Genomic DNA, 19,258 nt, shown 5'->3' on the forward strand with positions numbered 1-19,258 from the left:
CAACTATTCACTCAATGACACCGATGCCGACTTTTGCTCACATTTCAAAACATCCTTAACTGTCTTCGACAACATCCTTAAAAGGTTTCAATAATATCGCCACTTAAATAGATAACCTTCTTGAGGATCTTAAAAATATTGATCAGTTTATATGGTAAATAACACAGACGCCTGAATGACAACGATATGAAAGCATTGAATGGAGGTGACTTCAAAAAATTGGCAATGCTGAAGGAACTGTAAGTTAATGTATCAATACTGTTGTGTAAGGAATTCCTTATCCTAAAAACGAAATTATGGATGATAAAATTTATGAATTACCTTGGCTGGATCAGGACATATCGTGATCTGCTGAATCATGTTGTGAAAATAAAACAGAGACAGATAAACAAACAACACTAAAAAAAGTTTTGAAAATAATTATTCAAACTGTGAATTTGCCAAAGGGTCTCAATTCTGACCAAAGTCACACGAGACATTCAAGGCTTTCTCTTCTGACGCAAAGTATTTTGCACGTATTAAAATTTCAGAGCTGAGAAAAACTGTTTTGATTTTATAGCACTGCATCGAGTTTGGGAACAGTCGTCATTTGGTTAAGTTTTTATTTTTATTGATATGGTAATATGCTGAATCGTATTTCTTCGTACTGCATTGCATCCCATTTCGTTTTATTGTATAGTCAGAGGTAATATGTGGTTATTTTCTTTGTTTTGCATCAAATTATGCAGCTATCGAAGAAAAACTGTTTTCATAACGCAGCAGCATTCCCTTTTCCTACCGCCTTGTCTGTACTTGTTTTTCCATTTCATTTTTTCTTTTCTCTTTTCTTCCCTTCCCCTCAGTGATCATAGGACAAGGCGGTAATAACTGTTTTAATAAAACTGAATCGATTTTGCCATACAGATCATCTTTTTTTCAAATTTCAACACAGATGGTTGCAAGACAACAACTTCACTGAATTGCCTCCTGATTTATTCCAAGATCTAAAAACCTTGAGAAGGCTGTAAGTTAATTCAAGTTTTCCCCTTGTATTAACTCAAAAAAAAATTTTAATTAGTTTTCCAACACTAATTAAAATTTTCTTCTCTTTTGTAAAGTTACAGCTCGTGATTGCTTGTATATTTTTACACAGATCCAGCCGGTATTATAATTTTCTTTCCTTTCACGAATTAAAGCATATAACAAGAAAATGATTTAAAATCTTCCCGTCTGCACCGATAACACAGAAATTAAAATTGAATCATCCTTTATTATGTTAATGTTGATGATTTGACAGTTTTAGTTACAACGATCATACATACATCAAAGAAATTCATGCATGTTATGAATTTCAGAGTTGTTTTCATGGGACATCTTTCTCTGTTTTGAACCATGTTGGAATATTTTTGTTCGATCACGAGCTTAATGATCTCTTTATTGATACATGAGAGGCAGCCATTGTCTATGTTGGGGGAAAAAGTTCAGTGTATAGGCAAATTTCAAGTTGTTAGGAGCCTATAAATGCTTTTTTGTTATATATATTGACTAGACTAAATAAATGAAGTGACTCTTGAATATTCTTTGTACCATAAAACAAAACATTGCATGTATATAACTAAGTACTGCTCTTTGAGTGGTTCTGATAATCGGCATCTTTTTGTATGGTAAATAGAATAAGAGAGATGGTAAGTTTGACTTCAGTAAAGAAATAAAGAAAGGTGTTTTTCGTCTTGTCACAAGCGTAGGACAAAGAAAAACTTCTGAGTTCTCATGAGGAATCGAACCTCAGACCTTCGGATTCCGCGCTCCGATGCTGCGCCACTGAGCCACAAAGACTCTACGGTGAGCGTGGTCTATTACGAAGCTCATATGACACGCGTCCGTCCCGTCCTTTTTTTTCTTTATTCCATGCTCGTGAAAAGACGAAAAACATCTTTCTCTATCTTTATGTATTTTTACTAAGAATTTCAGATGGCAGACTTTATAAATACGCATTTTCTTTTGTCTCGTCATTCCTATCAGCCTTCTGTCAAATAACAAGTTGAAGAGTCTACCAGACGGACTTTTTAACAGTCTCTCCGATCTGACTCATCTGTAAGGGAAATAGTTATTTAACCTAGGAGATAATTGTGAAGAACTAAAATTAATGATCATAATCATCATGACGTTTTCCAGATTGTATTTGTAAATCTGATTAGTTGAAGTAGAGGATGCTATTTTATGTAGTTGTTGTGCTTTGGTTAGTAATGTTAAGGTATTTGAAGGTGTAAAAGTTTAAAAGCTTTTGTTTAAATAGGAACCTTAACAACTCCCAGATTTGTTTTTCGCAGGATAAAGTACTTGCTTTCAAAATATGATAAACTATTGACGAACGGCCGATGATGATAATAATAGCAATGATGATAATAGTAATAATGATGATGATAATGATAATAATAATAATAACAATAGTAATAGTTGCAATGGAAAAATTGTTATGCATTTGGATTTCATTTTTCTGCTGCAGGTAGGGTTGCAATTTGTTTTGTTTTTTTGTACTAGTTTTTTTTCTTTTTTTTTTGGCTTCTTTGTTTTCTGTTTTTTGTTTTATTGCAGTTTTAATTTTTCTCCTCAGCTGGGGATGGATATTTCCTTGATTGACCTGTTTTTCGATTTTGTATAAAATGAGCATGTTTCATTCATGTTTTCCCGAAAAAAAGTAAACATATTTTTTTATCCTAGTGTTCTTAGCAAGCAAATTGTGCTAGGATCTTCTTGAGTTGGAATTTAAAACATTATCTTTTTTTCCTGGGAATATGTATAAATATATAAACTGAAAAGGGAAAGCAACCACACAGTAAGGTACCCGACATTTTCTGAGAGTTTGGTAGTTCTATCATGGGTAAAATCTTTGTAGCTGTGGTAACGATTATTTTCAGGGATTTATCAAACAATGAACTTGGAAATCTGCCGCCGTACATTTTCAGGAACATTACAGCGGTACAATTTCTGTAAGTAAGATTAATATCGGCACAAAAGATTATAAGTTAATCTTAAAGGATTTTCTTGCATATAACAGACTTGGTGACTAAAATAGCATCCTAGTTAATGACAACTTACATTATAATTTACTTCTGGAGGCAAACGTTTTTTTGTTTCCTTGTTATCCGAGTTGTCAATATCTAAGCATTTGTCGTATTGCAAGATCAAACTTCCCCAGCACTGATGTTGTAATTTGTAATAGGAAGTGAACCAATAATGATTTTTTTCAAATTCAGCATCAAACAACAGTCCTCGTTTGAGGCCCATGGGAATAAACTTGAGAGTTTTTGTGCTTAATCTTGAGATCATTAGAGATATGTCTAGTGTGTTCTTTGAAGATTAAGATATAAAAATTGGGAGTTATTTTACTGGAAAACATCGCCATTCCCTGCCTTAACTACAGAAGTTACCTTTAAAAAAGCAGGTTTTAAAAATATCACTCCCACATGAGCTTATTTCAGTCTAAACTGCCCATGATGCTCTCTTCAGGAAAATGGACTACAACAAAATTGAGAAGCTTCATGAAGATCAGTTTCAGGGCTTGGTGGAGCTGTTCGATTTGTGAGTACATTTGGAGCTGAAACCTTTTTCCATGATGATCTGAATCGCACACCGTGTACAGTAATATTATTTTAATGTTAACTCCATATCGCTCAAAAAAAATTGCCTTACCCAATCATATTATGTTACTAACTGTATTTTAATATTTATTTCATTATCCATTTCACCTGTTCAAGATATCTCTCAGAGAACAAAATCGAGGCTCTGCCTGACAAAATTTTTAAGGGCCTCAAAAACCTCAAAGCTCTGTGAGTACAGTTAATAACGTACAAAAAAATTATACAATATTTGAGATGATGGAATGAATATGATCTAAGCGTTCAAAATCTGGCATTTTAGTCCAAAAATTTAACATGATGTAGGAGAGGCATGATGCAAGTTACCTTGCTCAATGAAGCAATGTTGTTGGAATGCATGTTGCACTAAAAATGTGACTTTTTACATAACCAAAGGTGGATATTATAGCAATAAAAAGAAACATTTTGGAGATCTGTGTAGTTTAAACGAAAAGTCCATGTAAATCTATAGGATAACGAATATGACAACTGCAATTCCCCGTTAAGGACGTAATTGTAAATGGTTACGTTCTTCGTTTCAGCAATATCTTCGGCAATAGGATACAAAATGTTACCAGCACGACTTTTAACTATGCCCACGAATTGCGATTTTTGTAAGTTCACTGCAAATGAAAGATGTTCATATATTGAAATCGGTTAGCTTGTGGGCATGTATTCTTTTGATGTTGTTGTAGTCAAAGAAAAGACTCGTAAATTGTAATTTTTGAAAATAACTTTGATATACCAGAGCAATATTTCCCTGGATGAGTCCGGAAAGAAAATTTTGTACAGCGAACAAACTCAACCGAATGGGCTGCCACGTTCATAAAATCAGTAGCCATCAAAAGTTTCCAAGAAAGCAAGATGAGACTTATCTTAGGCTAAATGATCAGATTTGAAAACTCTTTGAGAAAATATCATGCCAGGGTCCGTATTAAAGATCCTCAGCTAGGGTTCTTGATTTTGCCTTTTTGGACAGTTAACATTAACATTAGCTTGATGAATCTTATTCTTGAAAATTCATTTTTTGGGGTAAATCAAATTAATTTTGTTTGGTTAATTATGATATAAACCAACTTAATGTTCACATCATGATTATTTGAAATTACAGGTTCATGCATTACAACCTGATGGCTGAGCTCCCCAAAGGCTTTTTCAAGCATTGGACGCACATTATCAGAGTGTAAGACCCCAGAACGATCCTTTCCTTCACTCACCCCTTCAAAAAATCGTTTTAACAATAGTCTATGTTATTAATTAATTAATGATTATAAATGGCTTTCATAATGCGATAATGAAATGATATTTCTTCTTTTTCTTCTTCTTTTTTCGAATTTTAGAACCTTGGACACCAACTTGATGTGTTGTCATCTCGATCTTCTCAGGCAGGATGCTGATTGCGAATATGTATTCAATGATAACTTCGCAAGCTGCCACTCCATGTTCCGCCACCATGCTCCAAGGAGAACTCTTTGGATTGTCGGTCTGCTCTCGTTGTTAGGGTCTTTATTCGTAGTTGGGTGGCAGTATTTCTACCCTGATAATAATGTGGTCCAGTCTATCATGTTGGTGAATCTGGGTGTATCTGACGGCATCATGGGAATATACCTTATCATTATAGGTATAAAAGACCTGCAATGGTCAGGGGAATACTACCTGCATGACTATGAGTGGCGCACCGGTTGGTTTTGCCATTTAAATGGTGCCATGTCTGTCTTTTCAAGTGAAGTGTCAGTGATGATGATTTCTCTGATCGCATTGGACAGACTCAAGAACATCGTGTTTCCTTACACCTTTGCAAAAATTACCCCTCGGCAGACCCGTATAATGTGCGTAGTTATCTGGCTGGTGGGAAGCGTTATGGCATTCCTTCCCTTGTCCGGAATGCACTATTTCAGTGAGAGGTATTATGGCAATAATGTAGTGTGCCTGCCCCTGCAGCTTTCCCCTGAATTACAAGAAGGCTGGGAATACTCCACTTCCATCTTTATCGTTTTGAATTTTTCCCTATTCATCTTCATCATGGTTGCTTATGTTGCCATCTTGTGGAAATCATGGTCGTCAAGCAGACGGCTTGGTACACATGGAACTGTTCGTGAAATACGAGCAAGAGCACAAAGTGCACAGGCTAAAAGAGAAAGAGCACTTGCCAAAAGAGTCTTCTTCATAATTCTGACCGATTTCTTGTGTTGGATGCCAATCATTGCTATTGGCATCCGTTCCCACGTCGAGAAAACATTTAATCCACCTGGTGATCTGGCAGTGTGGATTGCAGTGTTCGCTCTGCCGATCAATTCAACTATCAATCCATTGCTGTATACGCTTTCTACTCCACAGGTAACATGTGTTTTTTCTGTTACTTTGGAATAACACCTACCGATATGTTTAAATTTGCTTTCGTGTCAGAGCAGGCAACTTAATTTTGTAATTGTAAAGATTGACATACAAAACAAGCATGAAGAAAGTAAATGATCCGAGAGATTTTGTTAGCTTCTTCACTGTTGACTTAAACCGTGGAGACCAATAAGACCTCTAAATACGTTACTTTCTTTACGTAAACTATCCAATATATTTTGAATGTCTAGGTGCAGCCTGTGTTGAAAGCAAAACTGAGAAAGCTGTGGTCCAATGTTCGATCTCTTTTTAGTAGAGGACAAAATCAAGAAGGTGCAGTTTTAAGATCCATTCAAAAATACCATGATAACAATAATTATATTCCAAACCTTAAAATGAACAAACTTTAAGTTTTATCAAATTGAGTATAAGCAACCCAGTGTTCTTTAAATAACTTATGTCATTTTAACTCATAAGGCTTTCAAGGGGGAGAGGGTGGAACTGGTATGAAATCGTAGAATACTCATCTATTTTTTAACTTTTTCGAATAAGAAACTGAGCAAATTATTGAAACCACAAAGGTGCAACCTGCAATATGTAAAGTTGTTGCAGACGTTGAAGAGAAAACCAGAATGATTCTAAGTAGAGAGGGGATCAATGTAATAAATCATCAAGTTTAATGAAGGCGACGACTCGTTTAGAAATCATGATTTCAGTTGGATTTTTTTTAATATACTGCTTTAGAGATACTAACCATGAGGAACATTGGGACGAATTGGTGCCATTTGCGACAATTTTTTAAAATGAATTGCTAGTCAAAACTCATTCTACAAAAAATTCTCAAAATATGAATGGCTATACTTCTCTCTGACAAAGACCATTAACTTTTTTTTGGTTTTACTTTTTCATATCAAAGAAGCAGAAAATGCTCAGCAGGGGCAGATTGGAAATGGAGATGAACATGCTAACGTCGAGGAGGGTAAAAAATATACTTCTTCTCGGTGTAATCACATATCTCCTCTACACCTCTGTAGGATTCTGTGTGCGATACTTTTCTTTCCTTTCCCTTTTCTATAATTAATTCCTTTTTTCATTTTCTCCCCCCTAGGAGAACAAATTGAAATGCAATTAATAGCACAGGTCGAAATTCCAGAAGTGGAAGCCCCTGAATTGCCTGCTCCCCAACCAGGTCAGTAAATAAATGTAGAGTTTTTTATGCCAACGGCAATGCTGTAATTGACTTTGTAATTCAACTCTCTTGCCAGGTATGTATAGTCTAATCAATTACTCTATAAAATATTAGCTCTTTCAAAGAAGATGCCTAGAAACCACAGCATTCTTTTTCTGCTTTGATAGTTGCTGTAGGTGCACTTTGTGAAAGGAGAGATTAAGGAAGGGTTTCCGATGAGACAAATGTGATGAAATTAGGTTTTATTACTTTTGATTGATAAGTTACCTCAAGATGTTCTGGTGATAAATTGCCTTGCGCACTTTTAACACCTCCACTCATGATATTACCATTTCCTTACATTAGTAAACTGTACAGTGCATTGTGGAAGGAAGATACCATCGTCCCCCATATGATGCGGTTGTAGTAAATGAATGATATGATATGTAGACAATGATTATTCGTTGTTTGCAGTTTTTAGAAATATTGTGCGAAGAATAAGTTAAAGATAATTCTTTGCTCTGTTGGCAGAGATTGAACAAGCCTGTGAGGGGGATGCGAATCCATCTTCCTCAGGTAAAAATTAGTTATGAACGAAATATCAAAAGAAGGCATAGACAGCCACTTTATTTGCAAAAGTAGTACTGCAAAAATCACAGTTATTTAAGGTGACTTCAACTGCATATTGCACTTTACTTTACAACCGGTCATAAGAATCGCCAAAATGAAGAAAGGTATTAATCCAGCTACCTTTTCTATGCGCACTAATTAACTTGCAGATTTAAACGTGAGCTTTGTAACTCAGTAATACTTCATCAATCAATGAATACTTGAATAAATATATGAAAATCTAACATACGTAAAATACATTTGTAAAGAAATTTATTTCAGAATAGAACATTACCCATGAACGTTATGTCATGTTTTACTCTACTTGTTCCTTAAAACAGATTATGAGGATGATTTCGACATCAGACCAGCCCCTACAAAGGCTGTGGAAGGTAAACACCTTTTCAATTTTCATTTTTTTTAGAAATGTCATAACTTTACAAAACAGCGAAAGGTGGCTGGTGCTAACAAAGACTTAAGACATATTTGCGTTATTAAAGTTTGAGCCTTACCGGAACAACTCGCGGTTTATTTAAATGGATGGTATTCTTTAATGCAATCACTGTTCATCATGGCGAGAGCCAGTATCGACGAAGAACACAAAGAGAAGGTAATAGTTGACATCTTCTGTAGAAGGAGTGTCTCTACACTCTAACAGAAGTTTTTAATGTTGAGAATCGCCCAGTTTTAAGGAACCACTAGTTTCAATTGCAATTAACCTTATGAAAGGTTTTAAAAAAATTATCAAAAGTGATCGAAGGTTAAGCTACTTAGAAGAACCTTTTTAATGATGGACACTCATCTTCAGTGTTACTTATAGCTTCTGATAATAGTTGAAGAATAAGGCGATTGTTGCGGATTTCAGTGAGCACAATACTTTGCTTTCTATAATGTCAAGATATCTTTAATATTTGTGTACAGGTGAAGAAGGAGGAAGTAAGCATGAACCTAAAAAGACAACTGAGGAAGGTAAAAACAATGAGTTGCTTTTTAGGAACTGAACATTTGTCCCACATGGGTTTCGTTTATTCCAGCGTACAGTGTAAGTAGCAACAAAGCTAATCTTCTGACTAAATAGCGGGCAATGGGCGGCGTTGTCTAACCTTATGGATTTTAACAATGAATCTGATTTCACACAGCTGTTGAATCTGAGGAGCAGGTGGAAATTGGAGAGATTTCCGTACCCAGTAACAAAGGTAAAGAAGATAATGGTTTTTGAATGGTCACTCAAGAGAGTAAGGCATTTTATGAGCAATTAAAACATCTCTTTTCCCTTGGTAGTCACTGGAAAAATTCTAGTGTTGAAATTGGTGAAACATTTATAATTTTAATTCCTAAGTACAAAGACAAAATTTAATGACTGTATACTAACTTACATTGTATCAAATAAATCTTTTTTTAAAGAAGCTAGAAAAGCTGAAGAAGAAGAGGAGACGCATGAGCCTGACATGGATATTGTAGAGGAAGGTAACATTTTTCATAAATCAGAAGAGATAAACTCAGATTGGTCCGCACATGCTTTATAAGGTGACGCATAATCAGTCCACTCAATTGGCTGTAGATCACTTGAAGTGCTCTGTCGAAAGGTCGCGATTCACATCGGGAGTTGACTACATTGAGGAAAAAAACACACAACTTGAATATTATTATACCTCCTCGTAACGAAGAGCCATAACTTTTTATACAATGGTAAAATCTAAAATTTACGAATTTATTGAGCCGTTTTACATGTTTGTTTGTTTGTTTTTCAAGTGATACAGTAATAATTTGCCCAGATACAGAAAACATAACCGCCACTTACCAAAACTCATTTAATGGAAATTTGAAACAATGACTTTGATGTTGTGTACCTCAGGTTTCAAAACACTTCAACACAAGCAAGCAAAATTAAATGAGCTGTAATAAGTGGCAGCTCTGTTTTCTGTACTTATGCAATTTAGTACTGCATCGCTTGAGAAAAAATGAGCGCGTTGCATTTCTATCTCTTTTCGTGTTCCGTCCAGGGGAAGAAGACGTGTTTGATACCAGGCCGCTTTAGTACTTTGTTTTTGCATCAAGGTAAATGCTTATTACGTTTGCTTTAACACCGAATACCGCTGACTAAAGGGGTACGGAAAACAAATCCCTCTAAAGAAGGTAGGTTTTTTTTGTTACAGGTATCCAATCAGAATAAGTGTAATATTTGAGATGTAGAGTGAAAATCTTTGATGCGTTACGGTGTGTATGCATATATTGTTGACTCATGATTACTTAAACTATCAGTTTGTTGAACCCGATCTATATTCTGAATCAAAAGTGACTTTTTTGATGCCATTCACAAAGCGTAACTCTATCCTAAATTTTTAACTCCTTGGCTAACTCAAACCAGTTTCAAATTAGAGATTTCACTGCAACTGTAATGGTTGAAGTTATTGGAGATGAAGAAGATGAAGTCTGATTTGTAGTAGCCATAATATACTGCTTGTCTTTTTCAAAGTCACTTGCAAATTTTTTCAGGCAGCCCATTCATTGTTGGCAGTAAGGTTACCAAAACATTTTCAAACTAATCAATTCTTCCTCTGCTTGATTATGATTTGAAAAAGTATAACTTCCAAAAAAAAAACTTCTGGGTGGCTAATACGCTGCACTGATGAGTGCTCTCTTTGTATATGCTTGTATATTCAAATTTGCCTTCTGTCCTTAATGCACTGACCAGCTTCCTGATTGACAGTCTGGTCACCCGACTATCTGTGCAACTGGCCGGTAAGCCGTCAAATTGAATCGACAACCTGAGCTATGACCACTGGCTGACTCACAGATGGGCTGATTGTCTGCCCGACTGTCTGCTGGACTCTCCACCTGGCCATTGGGCATGGTTATAACTAACTGAATTAGATTATGGCTGCAAAACACTTCAATACAGACATGCAAACATCCAACACTTGACTGACTGAATTTCGGGTCCGTAGATCAAACAAACAACTAATCGATAAGTTAATTTTGCGTTCACTGATAAGCGTGCTTTTTCCTTTGCCTCTAACAGTTTCCAAGAGCCAAAAACATTGCCATTAGTATGGAGACCGCGAGGGCTAGAGAAAAAATAAAAAATTTCAAGGAAATGGAGAAAAATAATTCTAGTAATCAATACATACTGTCTATGGTAACATTTTAGTCTTTAATTTCTTTTTCTTAGATTTAATGTTATCAATACTCAGTAACTTTGCTTTCTGAACTTTTCATTGTATGGTAACAAGATATAGTTGGAGTGGAACATACTGCGCTATATCTGAGTGGGCGTGTAATTTCTTTTTCTTAGATTTAATGTTAACAATACTCAGTAGCTTTGTTGTCTGAACTTATCATTGTATGGTAACAGGGTATAGTTGAAGTAGAACATATTGAGCTATATCTGAGTGGGCGTGTAATTTCTTTTCTTAGATCTAATGTTAACAATACTTAGCAACTTTGTTGTCCGAGCTAATCATTGTATACCTTACACTCTATCTATCAGTCCATCTTTCTTTTGTTTTGTTTTGACCGTTTTTGGTTTGCTTGTTTGTTTCTTTTTGTAACATGTACATCTACCTGACACTTTTAGCCTGTTAGTTTTAGCGTATTTCTAAAGACCATGATTGCTACACCGCAGTTAAGTCGGATGGCTCAAGACGGAATACAACAATATCAGGGGTGTAGCCAGCCTAGAGTCCTGTACCTCTTAACTTTTATCACATCACTCGTGCAAATTTTGAAACAAAAATTGAACTTTCTTAGGGTATAGGCCCACGACAAGTCGAAAAGCTGGCTATGCTTCTAGTGTGATAAGATATTCTATTCTGCATGTTGATCTTTCCATCATTAATTACAATATAGCTGAGTAAATGTTTTGATTAGGAATGCCCCTCTGGTTTTAAAAGTAATTTCTAAGTTCATTTCCATGGGAATTGTTAGGTTTATTCGGAGTTTACTCTTAGTTTAGAGGGGATTTGATGTCCCTGAAGAACTTTCTTTTAGAGTTCCTCATATAGAAAAGAGCTAATAATGTGCATAACAACTAAGAGCTAATAATCTGTATAACAACTATTTAGATAGCTCATTTCTAGGTTTTGTTTAAACACGAAAAATCATCTGAAATTTGAAAAGAAAAACTTAGACAAATGCATGGGTCGAACACGTCCACTTAATAGATATTTGATGATACGCTGGTAAACTAAATTTTTCATTTCTTAACATGTTAGAACTCATCCGCGAGCATTAGTCATAAGGAGTTAAAGTGACGGTAATTTTGGATTTCATATTATATCAAAGAACTTAGACTTGCGGTTAAGATTTCCACAGTTAGTAGACATTAGGCGGTACAACAATAATCTGAATAGTTCGAACATTACCACAACTCGTCCAGCGAGTATTCAGAGTACGAGTCGAGTTGCTTAATTTCCATAGTATCTCTAGTTAAAAAAAAAAGGTAAAAATGTCACAGAAAAAAAGAGAAACAGTTACTGGATAAGACGTCATGCATTAGAGATTTAACAATATATTGAATGACCTGAGTAGCTCATTTCTAGAATTTTTATAACTCGTATGAGAGCATAATGATAGCTAAAAGGTAGAGTGACGTCTATTTTCGCTATGTTACTACGTTCTTTATGAACGCAAATTCCTTAAAATAGGATATTAAGTGGTACGACAACAATCTGAATAGTTCACTTCCACAACAAGCTTGCAAGTGCTTTGCATGCAGACTAAGTTTAGAATTGTTAGAGGAAAATAGACTAGGTCAGAATTCGTTTGTTAGAGATTTTGTAGAATGAAAATGATTTAAATAGGTCATGTCTTGGGGCTTTTATAGTTCGTTTGCGAGAATTATCGTCATTAGTGACCTCTGTCATGGCTTAAGTGTGCTTCTTTACATAATTCGTCATTATTATTCACATTAGCCTGAAAATCAAAAAAAGGAAAAAAGGAAAAAAGGAAAAGGGTCTTAAATACCACTAACTAAGATATTTAGTAGTGTTTTTAAGTCTAATTTTGTAGCCCATTTCTAGATTTTTTTAACTCACATCGAGAATTCTAGTTCATTGTAGTATGTGGTATTTCATTTATATCTTTCTTCAAACGTGATCTTCAACATGGCTTCTACAGTAAGAATAACTTGAATGTGTGAGTGGCTTTTTGAGGGAATTAACACAGAGTTACGAACAGGGGTTCAAGATTTACTGTAAAACGTTAACGAAGACTTCAATAAAACACTTTTAAGACCTTACACATGAGTCCGTTCTCAATTTACTCTATAAAGGTATCTAAGTCATGCTTCAGGTTCATCCACAGTGGGGATTATGTACCACAATGACCTGTGACAAGTAAACTGATACAAAATTGCTTTCTGTATCTCTCATAATGTTGAACTTTTTGTTTTAATGAATTACTCAGTTTGAATTTTTCCAAAAAGCTGAACCGTTTTCTTTTGACACCATAACAGAACAGAACAGAACAGTATGGTGAATATGCCTGCTGATGTTAGGGTCGAACGGGTACAGATGGTGGTGATTCTGACTTACTAGGTGCATTACTCCCTGAAGTCCAACCACCTCGACAAGACCGTCACAGTGACAAGCTGAGGCATGACCCTGCAAAAAGATTCAAGCAATTTCAATTGTGTGTGGAAAAGGAATACGGGATTGCACTTATTTCGTTTAACTTCGCTTTGCGATTGGTCCAGATAACTCAAGCCACTATCTGAACCAATCATGGGCAAAATTAAAACCAAAAGTGGTTTGGTCATTCGCAACTTCCCGCGCTAATGGCAGTTTGCGCCATTCTTCTCTTCGTACTTCTCTTCGTACTTCTTGAACTTTCGTCGGTTCTGATCGGCCGTTGTGATAACTTCATGGTTGGCTTCTTCTTAGCAGATGCGCTGAATCTTAGAGTCTTTTCCAGACCTCACCTTCTGAGGACAACATGTCATGGTTATTTTATCAGCTGTTTGGTGCAGATATCACTACTAAATTCATGAGGTACTGCATACATCTTTGTTTGGTCCCCATGCATCTGTGCCTGCTCCCCAACTGGCAAAAAAACAAATTTAAAAACAAAGTAAAAGGGCAAAATTTATACAAAAAAACTTTTCAAGTAACAAGGTGATAATCAGCTGCAATCAAAGTGATCTCAGAAAAGAACCCTTTAAAAAATTCCGACTTCGATCAGATTCGAACCCAGGCCTCCCAGATAATAGTTGGGGACTGCTACCAATTGAGCTGTGAAGCCACATGATATGAGGGAGACAAATTTTGAAAGGTTATTCGTTCTCGTAAAGGAATCAGGTCATAACTATATGAAATAGATAATGTTGACCTACACGAATCATACTTTCACCGGAGATAAAAACCTTGCAGCTTAAAACTACTTGTTGAAGCAGATGTTCTGTGATTTTCTTGCAATTAAATTGAACATCTAACTATTACAAAATTAATTCGAATTAATTTGATTGACCTCAACCTCCAGCTTTTACTTACCTGCCTATGTTCAGAACTGCATTCCTTCTAGTGTTCGTAAGTCGAGTTTTTTGCCATCAATCTGCAGCGAAAAGGAAGTCACAACAGAGGATGCTGAGTAAACAAGATACTGGTGTCTGAAAAGTTAAAGAGGAGGAGGCAAACAACCACTGCAAAACGCCAAAACAAAATGCTCAGGTGTGTTTGGGGCATGAAATAAAAAAATTGTGCAACTGATATACATGCAATCATTAAGTGTTGAATACAACTGAAAGACGATGATGATTTGGACCGACACTCAATGCTAAGAAAGTTAAGTTTGAAAAACAAGACTGACTCCCCTATTGATGGGCTATTTAAGCTTTCCTCAACGTGAAGTGACTTCAAAATCTGCTATTCCACCTGATTATGATGGTTGTCCATTGCAGCTTACACTCCTCCCCCTCTCCCTCCCCCTTCGCGGGATTTTGTCAGGTTTCCCTAGCCGTTCGCTCGCTCCTAGGTGGCGAGAGGCTCTCTGAGAAGACAGTGTTCATCCCATGAGGGCATCAACACGAGCTGGCCAAGGCAAGAACATAAACCTTTCGACCCAAAGTACGGTCCATTTTCCATGTTAGCCATCCCTTTAGGTACATAACCCATTCTGATACAGGGTTTTAATAACCTTTTTCCATAAGCAGCTGTCGATGGTAAAATAGGCGGCTACGCCCGAAAAGGGGCAGTATGGTGAAACCTAAACATGAGCCCGCCCTCAGGATAAACAGAAGGCAGTGAGAGGTCTTACAGTCAGCGGTACACTCCTTTTATTGTGATCAGCCATTCAATACCATCGTTCTATAGATTAATTAATCGCCTCTATTTCGACCTCCTGAGTAAATGTCCGCAAGTAGCCTTTGACCATTTTCTTTATACCTGCTCTAAAGTAAACTCCTTTGTTGTGAAGCCTGAAACAAAAAGAAACAAAAAAACAAAAAAGCGGGAAAATTATAGATTCAACAAAGTCGCACTAACAATAAATTTCAAAACACAAAGTCGGTTTTTTTCATTTTTTAAATCTCTTTGTTTGTTTTCAATACATATTACTTAAAATAAGAAATTTTCACGGAGTTGCAAAAAAAAGTTGTGACATTTCAACCAAGTTGAAAGTTTTTCAAAACATTTAGAACTTAGCTTTTTTTGTTTGTTTTTAATTCTGAGCACGTGCAATATGTAAACCCTGTGTTGCACTCCAGAACTTATTTTGGCATGAGTCATTGACCAATCACGAACGAGATATCTGTTGGGCATGTGGTAATAGCCAAAAAGGGAAATTTTTCATTTAAATTTCTTGTAATAACATAGAAAGGGAATGGTCAAGAAGCCTTTCCTTTTCGCTCAATTAGCAATATTTCTCCACAACCCCATACTTCACTATGTAGATAGTTTATGGATAGAAAAAACAACGGCAGAAACAATATATTGCCTCTAGGACTATGACTTTAAATTGTTTTATTACAATAATAGTATGGGGTTATACAGAAATATTTCTGCTACTCATGATATTAATATCATTCTACGTTACTAAATAAACAGTAAATCCAAACATTTTCTCACTTTTGCTTCATTCAAGCATAGCCAACTCTGTACTTATTTTTACCACCGAGCTCTTGTCCATTAAGAGGAAGTCGCTGTTTGATCCAAAGTTACTGCTACAAATAGGATTTTGGCCGTTCGTGGCTGGAATGATCTTGTACTATCTGTATAGAAAGGCATCTAAGAAATCTGGCAGGCCTGAAACAAAGTCGAGCAAGGAAAACAAAAAGAAATAATAAAACTGGAAACTGTTTAATTTATGAGATTATTCGTAAGTGGTGTCACAATATACCTCTTACCCGGCTTAAGTTGGCTGTGACACGATTTTTTCCCCTCATTTTTGAAACTTTCCATGCGCAGCGCTTGAAGTTCGCTGACCACCTCTGGAGCAATCAGCCCAGAAACCAGAACTCAGTTAGTGTCTGAGTAACGTGACAATTTAGGTACAATGCCTGGAGCGCGGGCAAACGCCAGTGTCCAAGTCGCGATTGGCTTTTAATTTAGATCTGATTGGTTGACAGGATGGTGCGAGTTTTCTGGACCAATCACAGAGCAAAGAGAAGCAAACCCAAAGAGAACTTGGCTTGTTTTTCGACTCTTCACACTTACTTTAGACACCGAAAAATTGCTCTAAATCGATAATTTCTAAGAACCAGTCAAATAATTTATCGTAAAGTATTATCCGCCTCTATTGACGATTATTCAATGGCAACGCTACTCACTTAATGACAAGGAAAGTCACGGTTAGTAGGTTCAAATGGTTATGTTAGAGTTGTAAGAATTTGTTCGTTTGTACGACGTAATGGCGCTTATACATCCTATCTCTATTCCAATGGATAACTGAAGTTAAATGAGATAACTTAAACAAGAAACGAGTCGGTTTAATTCGGCTTTCGCTCACTGAATTCTTTTGGTTTCTGATGTGGAATCCTGTATTGAAAAAGCTTTCATAGACTTACCCAAAGTTTAGCTTTAGAAGAAGAAGGAGTAAAAATATAGATAAGTAATTTGCCTGATGAAGATGGACCCTACTAGAAGTGAACTACGAGCATGGTTTTAAACACGCTGTCCCGCCGGAAAAAAACGGATATTTATATATAACACAGCTCATCACCCGACAGATATCACCCGCTGCGAGCGTGAGAGTGTATGTGCGTGTGTGGAAGATGGGGGTGGGGGTGGGGGGAGAAGGGGGATTCCCCGCTCCTAGAACCAATCAAATCACAAAATTGTAAAATTCCGCCCGTTCACGAGCTGAGAAAAAAAGAGAGACTAATGGTGAGCTATTAACCGTCTAAGGGAAGGTCCGTATGGTGGAAACTTGAAAATGCTGCCCTCTAGCGGAGATTTATACTGTAAGGACCTCCCAGTCGGTAAATAATATACTTATCTTTCCCCTGAATGAAGACTAATTAATCTAGATAAAATTTGGAGTTTTTAGTTCTTTTTTAGTTTAGAAGCTTCCAGTAGAGCTAGTAAATATGTGATCATTATCTTTCTGCACTTGTTGGTTTTATATCAGAAGTCTCACTCCTTGAATATTTTATACTGCCAACTTGTTCATAATTGCCACATGGACAGACTTTGCATGAAGTATTCTATATACATGTATGTGACCTTTCCATTTCAGTAAAAGCCTACTACCTGTGAGGACAAAGCAGATCAATGGCAACATTGTCTCTGTTCACTATACAGCATGCACATGTATGACTTCATGTTGTCTGCTTCTTACTTGAAAGCATCACAGGGAATTCCTAAGGAAAGGATGTTCTCACAAGCTTACATTTTTCTAGCCAGAAATTTGAACCGTGAAAAAACTCACATAATTTTATGAGCCATAATTCGGCTGAAGTTCACTGAACATTTCACTTCAAGATTCTGTATTAGAGACTTAAAAACTTCAAGCAAAAGTGAGTGTTAAATTCGACTTGCCGAACTATTTTAGTTTGTAAACTATCGTAGAATGTGAACTTTGATGGTTTTTGAACTTTGATGGTTTGACACTTTTGACAGCTTTAGTCTTGTACAGCCAATCAGATTATTTGAACCATTCTAATAGGGATTCTGATTGGCTGATTGTAGCGTGCTTTATGAGAGTATAGAGCATGCTGACGACACCGTTGTTCGCTTTGTAAATAAAGTTTGTTTTAAAAATTGAATGTAATGCTTGGGTAATTTAACGGATTCTTTATTATGAAACAAATAGAGAAGCCTTGACTGTGCTCTGTTCTGTTATAAAGCACTTAGGAAGCGGCTAGAGCACTACGTCTCGTGTTTCTCCCTACACTTCTTTCGTGCTTTAGCCGCTTCCTGCGTGCTCTATAACAGAACAGAGCACAGTCAAGGCTTCTCTATTTGTTAGAGAAAGGCATCTAAGAAATCTGGCAAGCCTGAAACAAAGTCGAGCTAGAAAAATAAAAAGACGTAATAAAACTGTAAACCGTTTAATTTATGAGGTTATTCGTAAATGGTATCACAGTATGCCTCTTTCTCAGCATTAGTTGACTATGATACGATTTTATACCCTAATTTTGGAAACTTTCCATGCGCAACGCTTGAAATTCGTTGACCACTCTGGAGCAATCAGCGTAGAAACCAGAACTCGGTTAGTGATTGAGAAAGGTGAGAATTAACCCTTTAACTCCCAAGATCTGATTGTCAATTGTCCCCTCCAGATACTACACATTTCCTTGTTAATTGATTACGAGAATTAGGTGTTCAATCAAGGAAATAAATTGTACCTGATGAGTCTGAGTATTCTCATTACCTGTTTGCTGTGTAATATATGGATACTAGAGGGAGAAGTTACTTGGTAATCACTTCAGGGAGTTAAAGTGTTAAAGTACATTGCCTGAAGCGCGGGCAAACGCGACTGACCAATTCGCGACTAGCTTTTAATTTAGATTTGATTGGTTGAGAGGATGGTGCAAGTTTTCTGGACCAATCACAGAGCGCAGTAAAGCAAACCCAAAACGAACTTGGCTTGCTTTTGACACTTCACACTTACTTTAGACAGCGAAGATTGCTCTACATTTTCTTAAGAACCAGTCAAATAATCTATCGAAAAGTATTATCCGCTTCTATTAACGATTATTTAATGGTAATGTTATTCACGAAATGACGTGGAATGTCACGGTTAGTAGAATTTGTTCGTTTGTTCGTCGTAATGGCGCTTCTACATATTATCTCTCTTCCCATGGTTAACTGAAGAGATAACTTTACAAGAAACGAGGGCATTTAATTCAGTTTTCGCTCACTGAATTCTTTCGGTTTCTGATGTGGAAGTCCGAATTGAAAGAACTTACCGAAAGTTTAGTTTAGAAGAACTCATAACTATGCTTAAATTTTGTTCACCGAAAAAATTAGGAGAATCCAGGCATTAAATGACTGAACGTGAGAATTATTAATTGAAATGCCAATAAATACCTCTCCAAGTCATTTTGCAAAGGAGTGAAAAATACCTATGGTGTTTAGACGGCGTGTCAAGTGTT

The 19,258-nt window shown here is 36.3% G+C and overlaps 2 protein-coding genes and 1 long non-coding RNA gene across 3 annotated transcripts; all 3 read left to right on the top strand.

Annotated features, from left to right (window-relative positions):
* The first annotated feature begins 1,687 nt into the window (after nt 1-1,687).
* Nucleotides 1,688-4,804, top strand: LOC113667595 (uncharacterized). The gene is made up of 5 exons (XM_089183106.1): nt 1,688-2,969; nt 3,490-3,561; nt 3,738-3,809; nt 4,160-4,231; nt 4,729-4,804. Exons 1-5 carry the CDS (start codon nt 2,857-2,859, stop codon nt 4,802-4,804), a joined length of 405 nt encoding a protein of 134 aa, XP_089039232.1. The 5' UTR covers nt 1,688-2,856.
* Nucleotides 4,805-4,976: 172 nt separating this feature from the next.
* LOC149053498 (G protein-coupled receptor GRL101-like) lies at nt 4,977-5,987 on the top strand. The gene has a single exon (XM_089183113.1). The coding sequence runs from the start codon at nt 4,977-4,979 to the stop codon at nt 5,985-5,987; it is 1,011 nt and encodes a 336-aa protein (XP_089039239.1).
* A 2,921-nt stretch (nt 5,988-8,908) lies between these two features.
* LOC149053499 (uncharacterized) lies at nt 8,909-13,024 on the top strand. The gene is made up of 3 exons (XR_016185576.1): nt 8,909-9,195; nt 9,732-9,786; nt 10,751-13,024. It is a non-coding gene; the product is annotated as an uncharacterized LOC149053499 (long non-coding RNA).
* Nucleotides 13,025-19,258: the final 6,234 nt, after the last annotated feature.

The sequence above is a fragment of the Pocillopora damicornis genome, chromosome 1 (genome assembly GCF_964200805.1).
Source record: "Pocillopora damicornis chromosome 1, jaPocDami1.2, whole genome shotgun sequence".
Classification (NCBI taxonomy): Eukaryota; Metazoa; Cnidaria; class Anthozoa; order Scleractinia; family Pocilloporidae; genus Pocillopora; species Pocillopora damicornis.

What these genes read in the sequence shown, in the direction of transcription:
- LOC149053498 (XM_089183113.1), top strand. Translation starts at nt 4,977, where the DNA reads ATGTGTTGTCATCTCGATCTTCTCAGGCAGGATGCTGATTGCGAATAT.
- LOC113667595 (XM_089183106.1), top strand. Translation starts at nt 2,857, where the DNA reads ATGGGTAAAATCTTTGTAGCTGTGGTAACGATTATTTTCAGGGATTTA. An exon ending in ATTACAGCGGTACAATTTCT is followed by an intron (nt 2,970 to 3,489) that starts GTAAGTAAGATT and finishes TGCTCTCTTCAG; the next exon opens with GAAAATGGACTACAACAAAA. An exon ending in GCCCACGAATTGCGATTTTT is followed by an intron (nt 4,232 to 4,728) that starts GTAAGTTCACTG and finishes TTGAAATTACAG; the next exon opens with GTTCATGCATTACAACCTGA.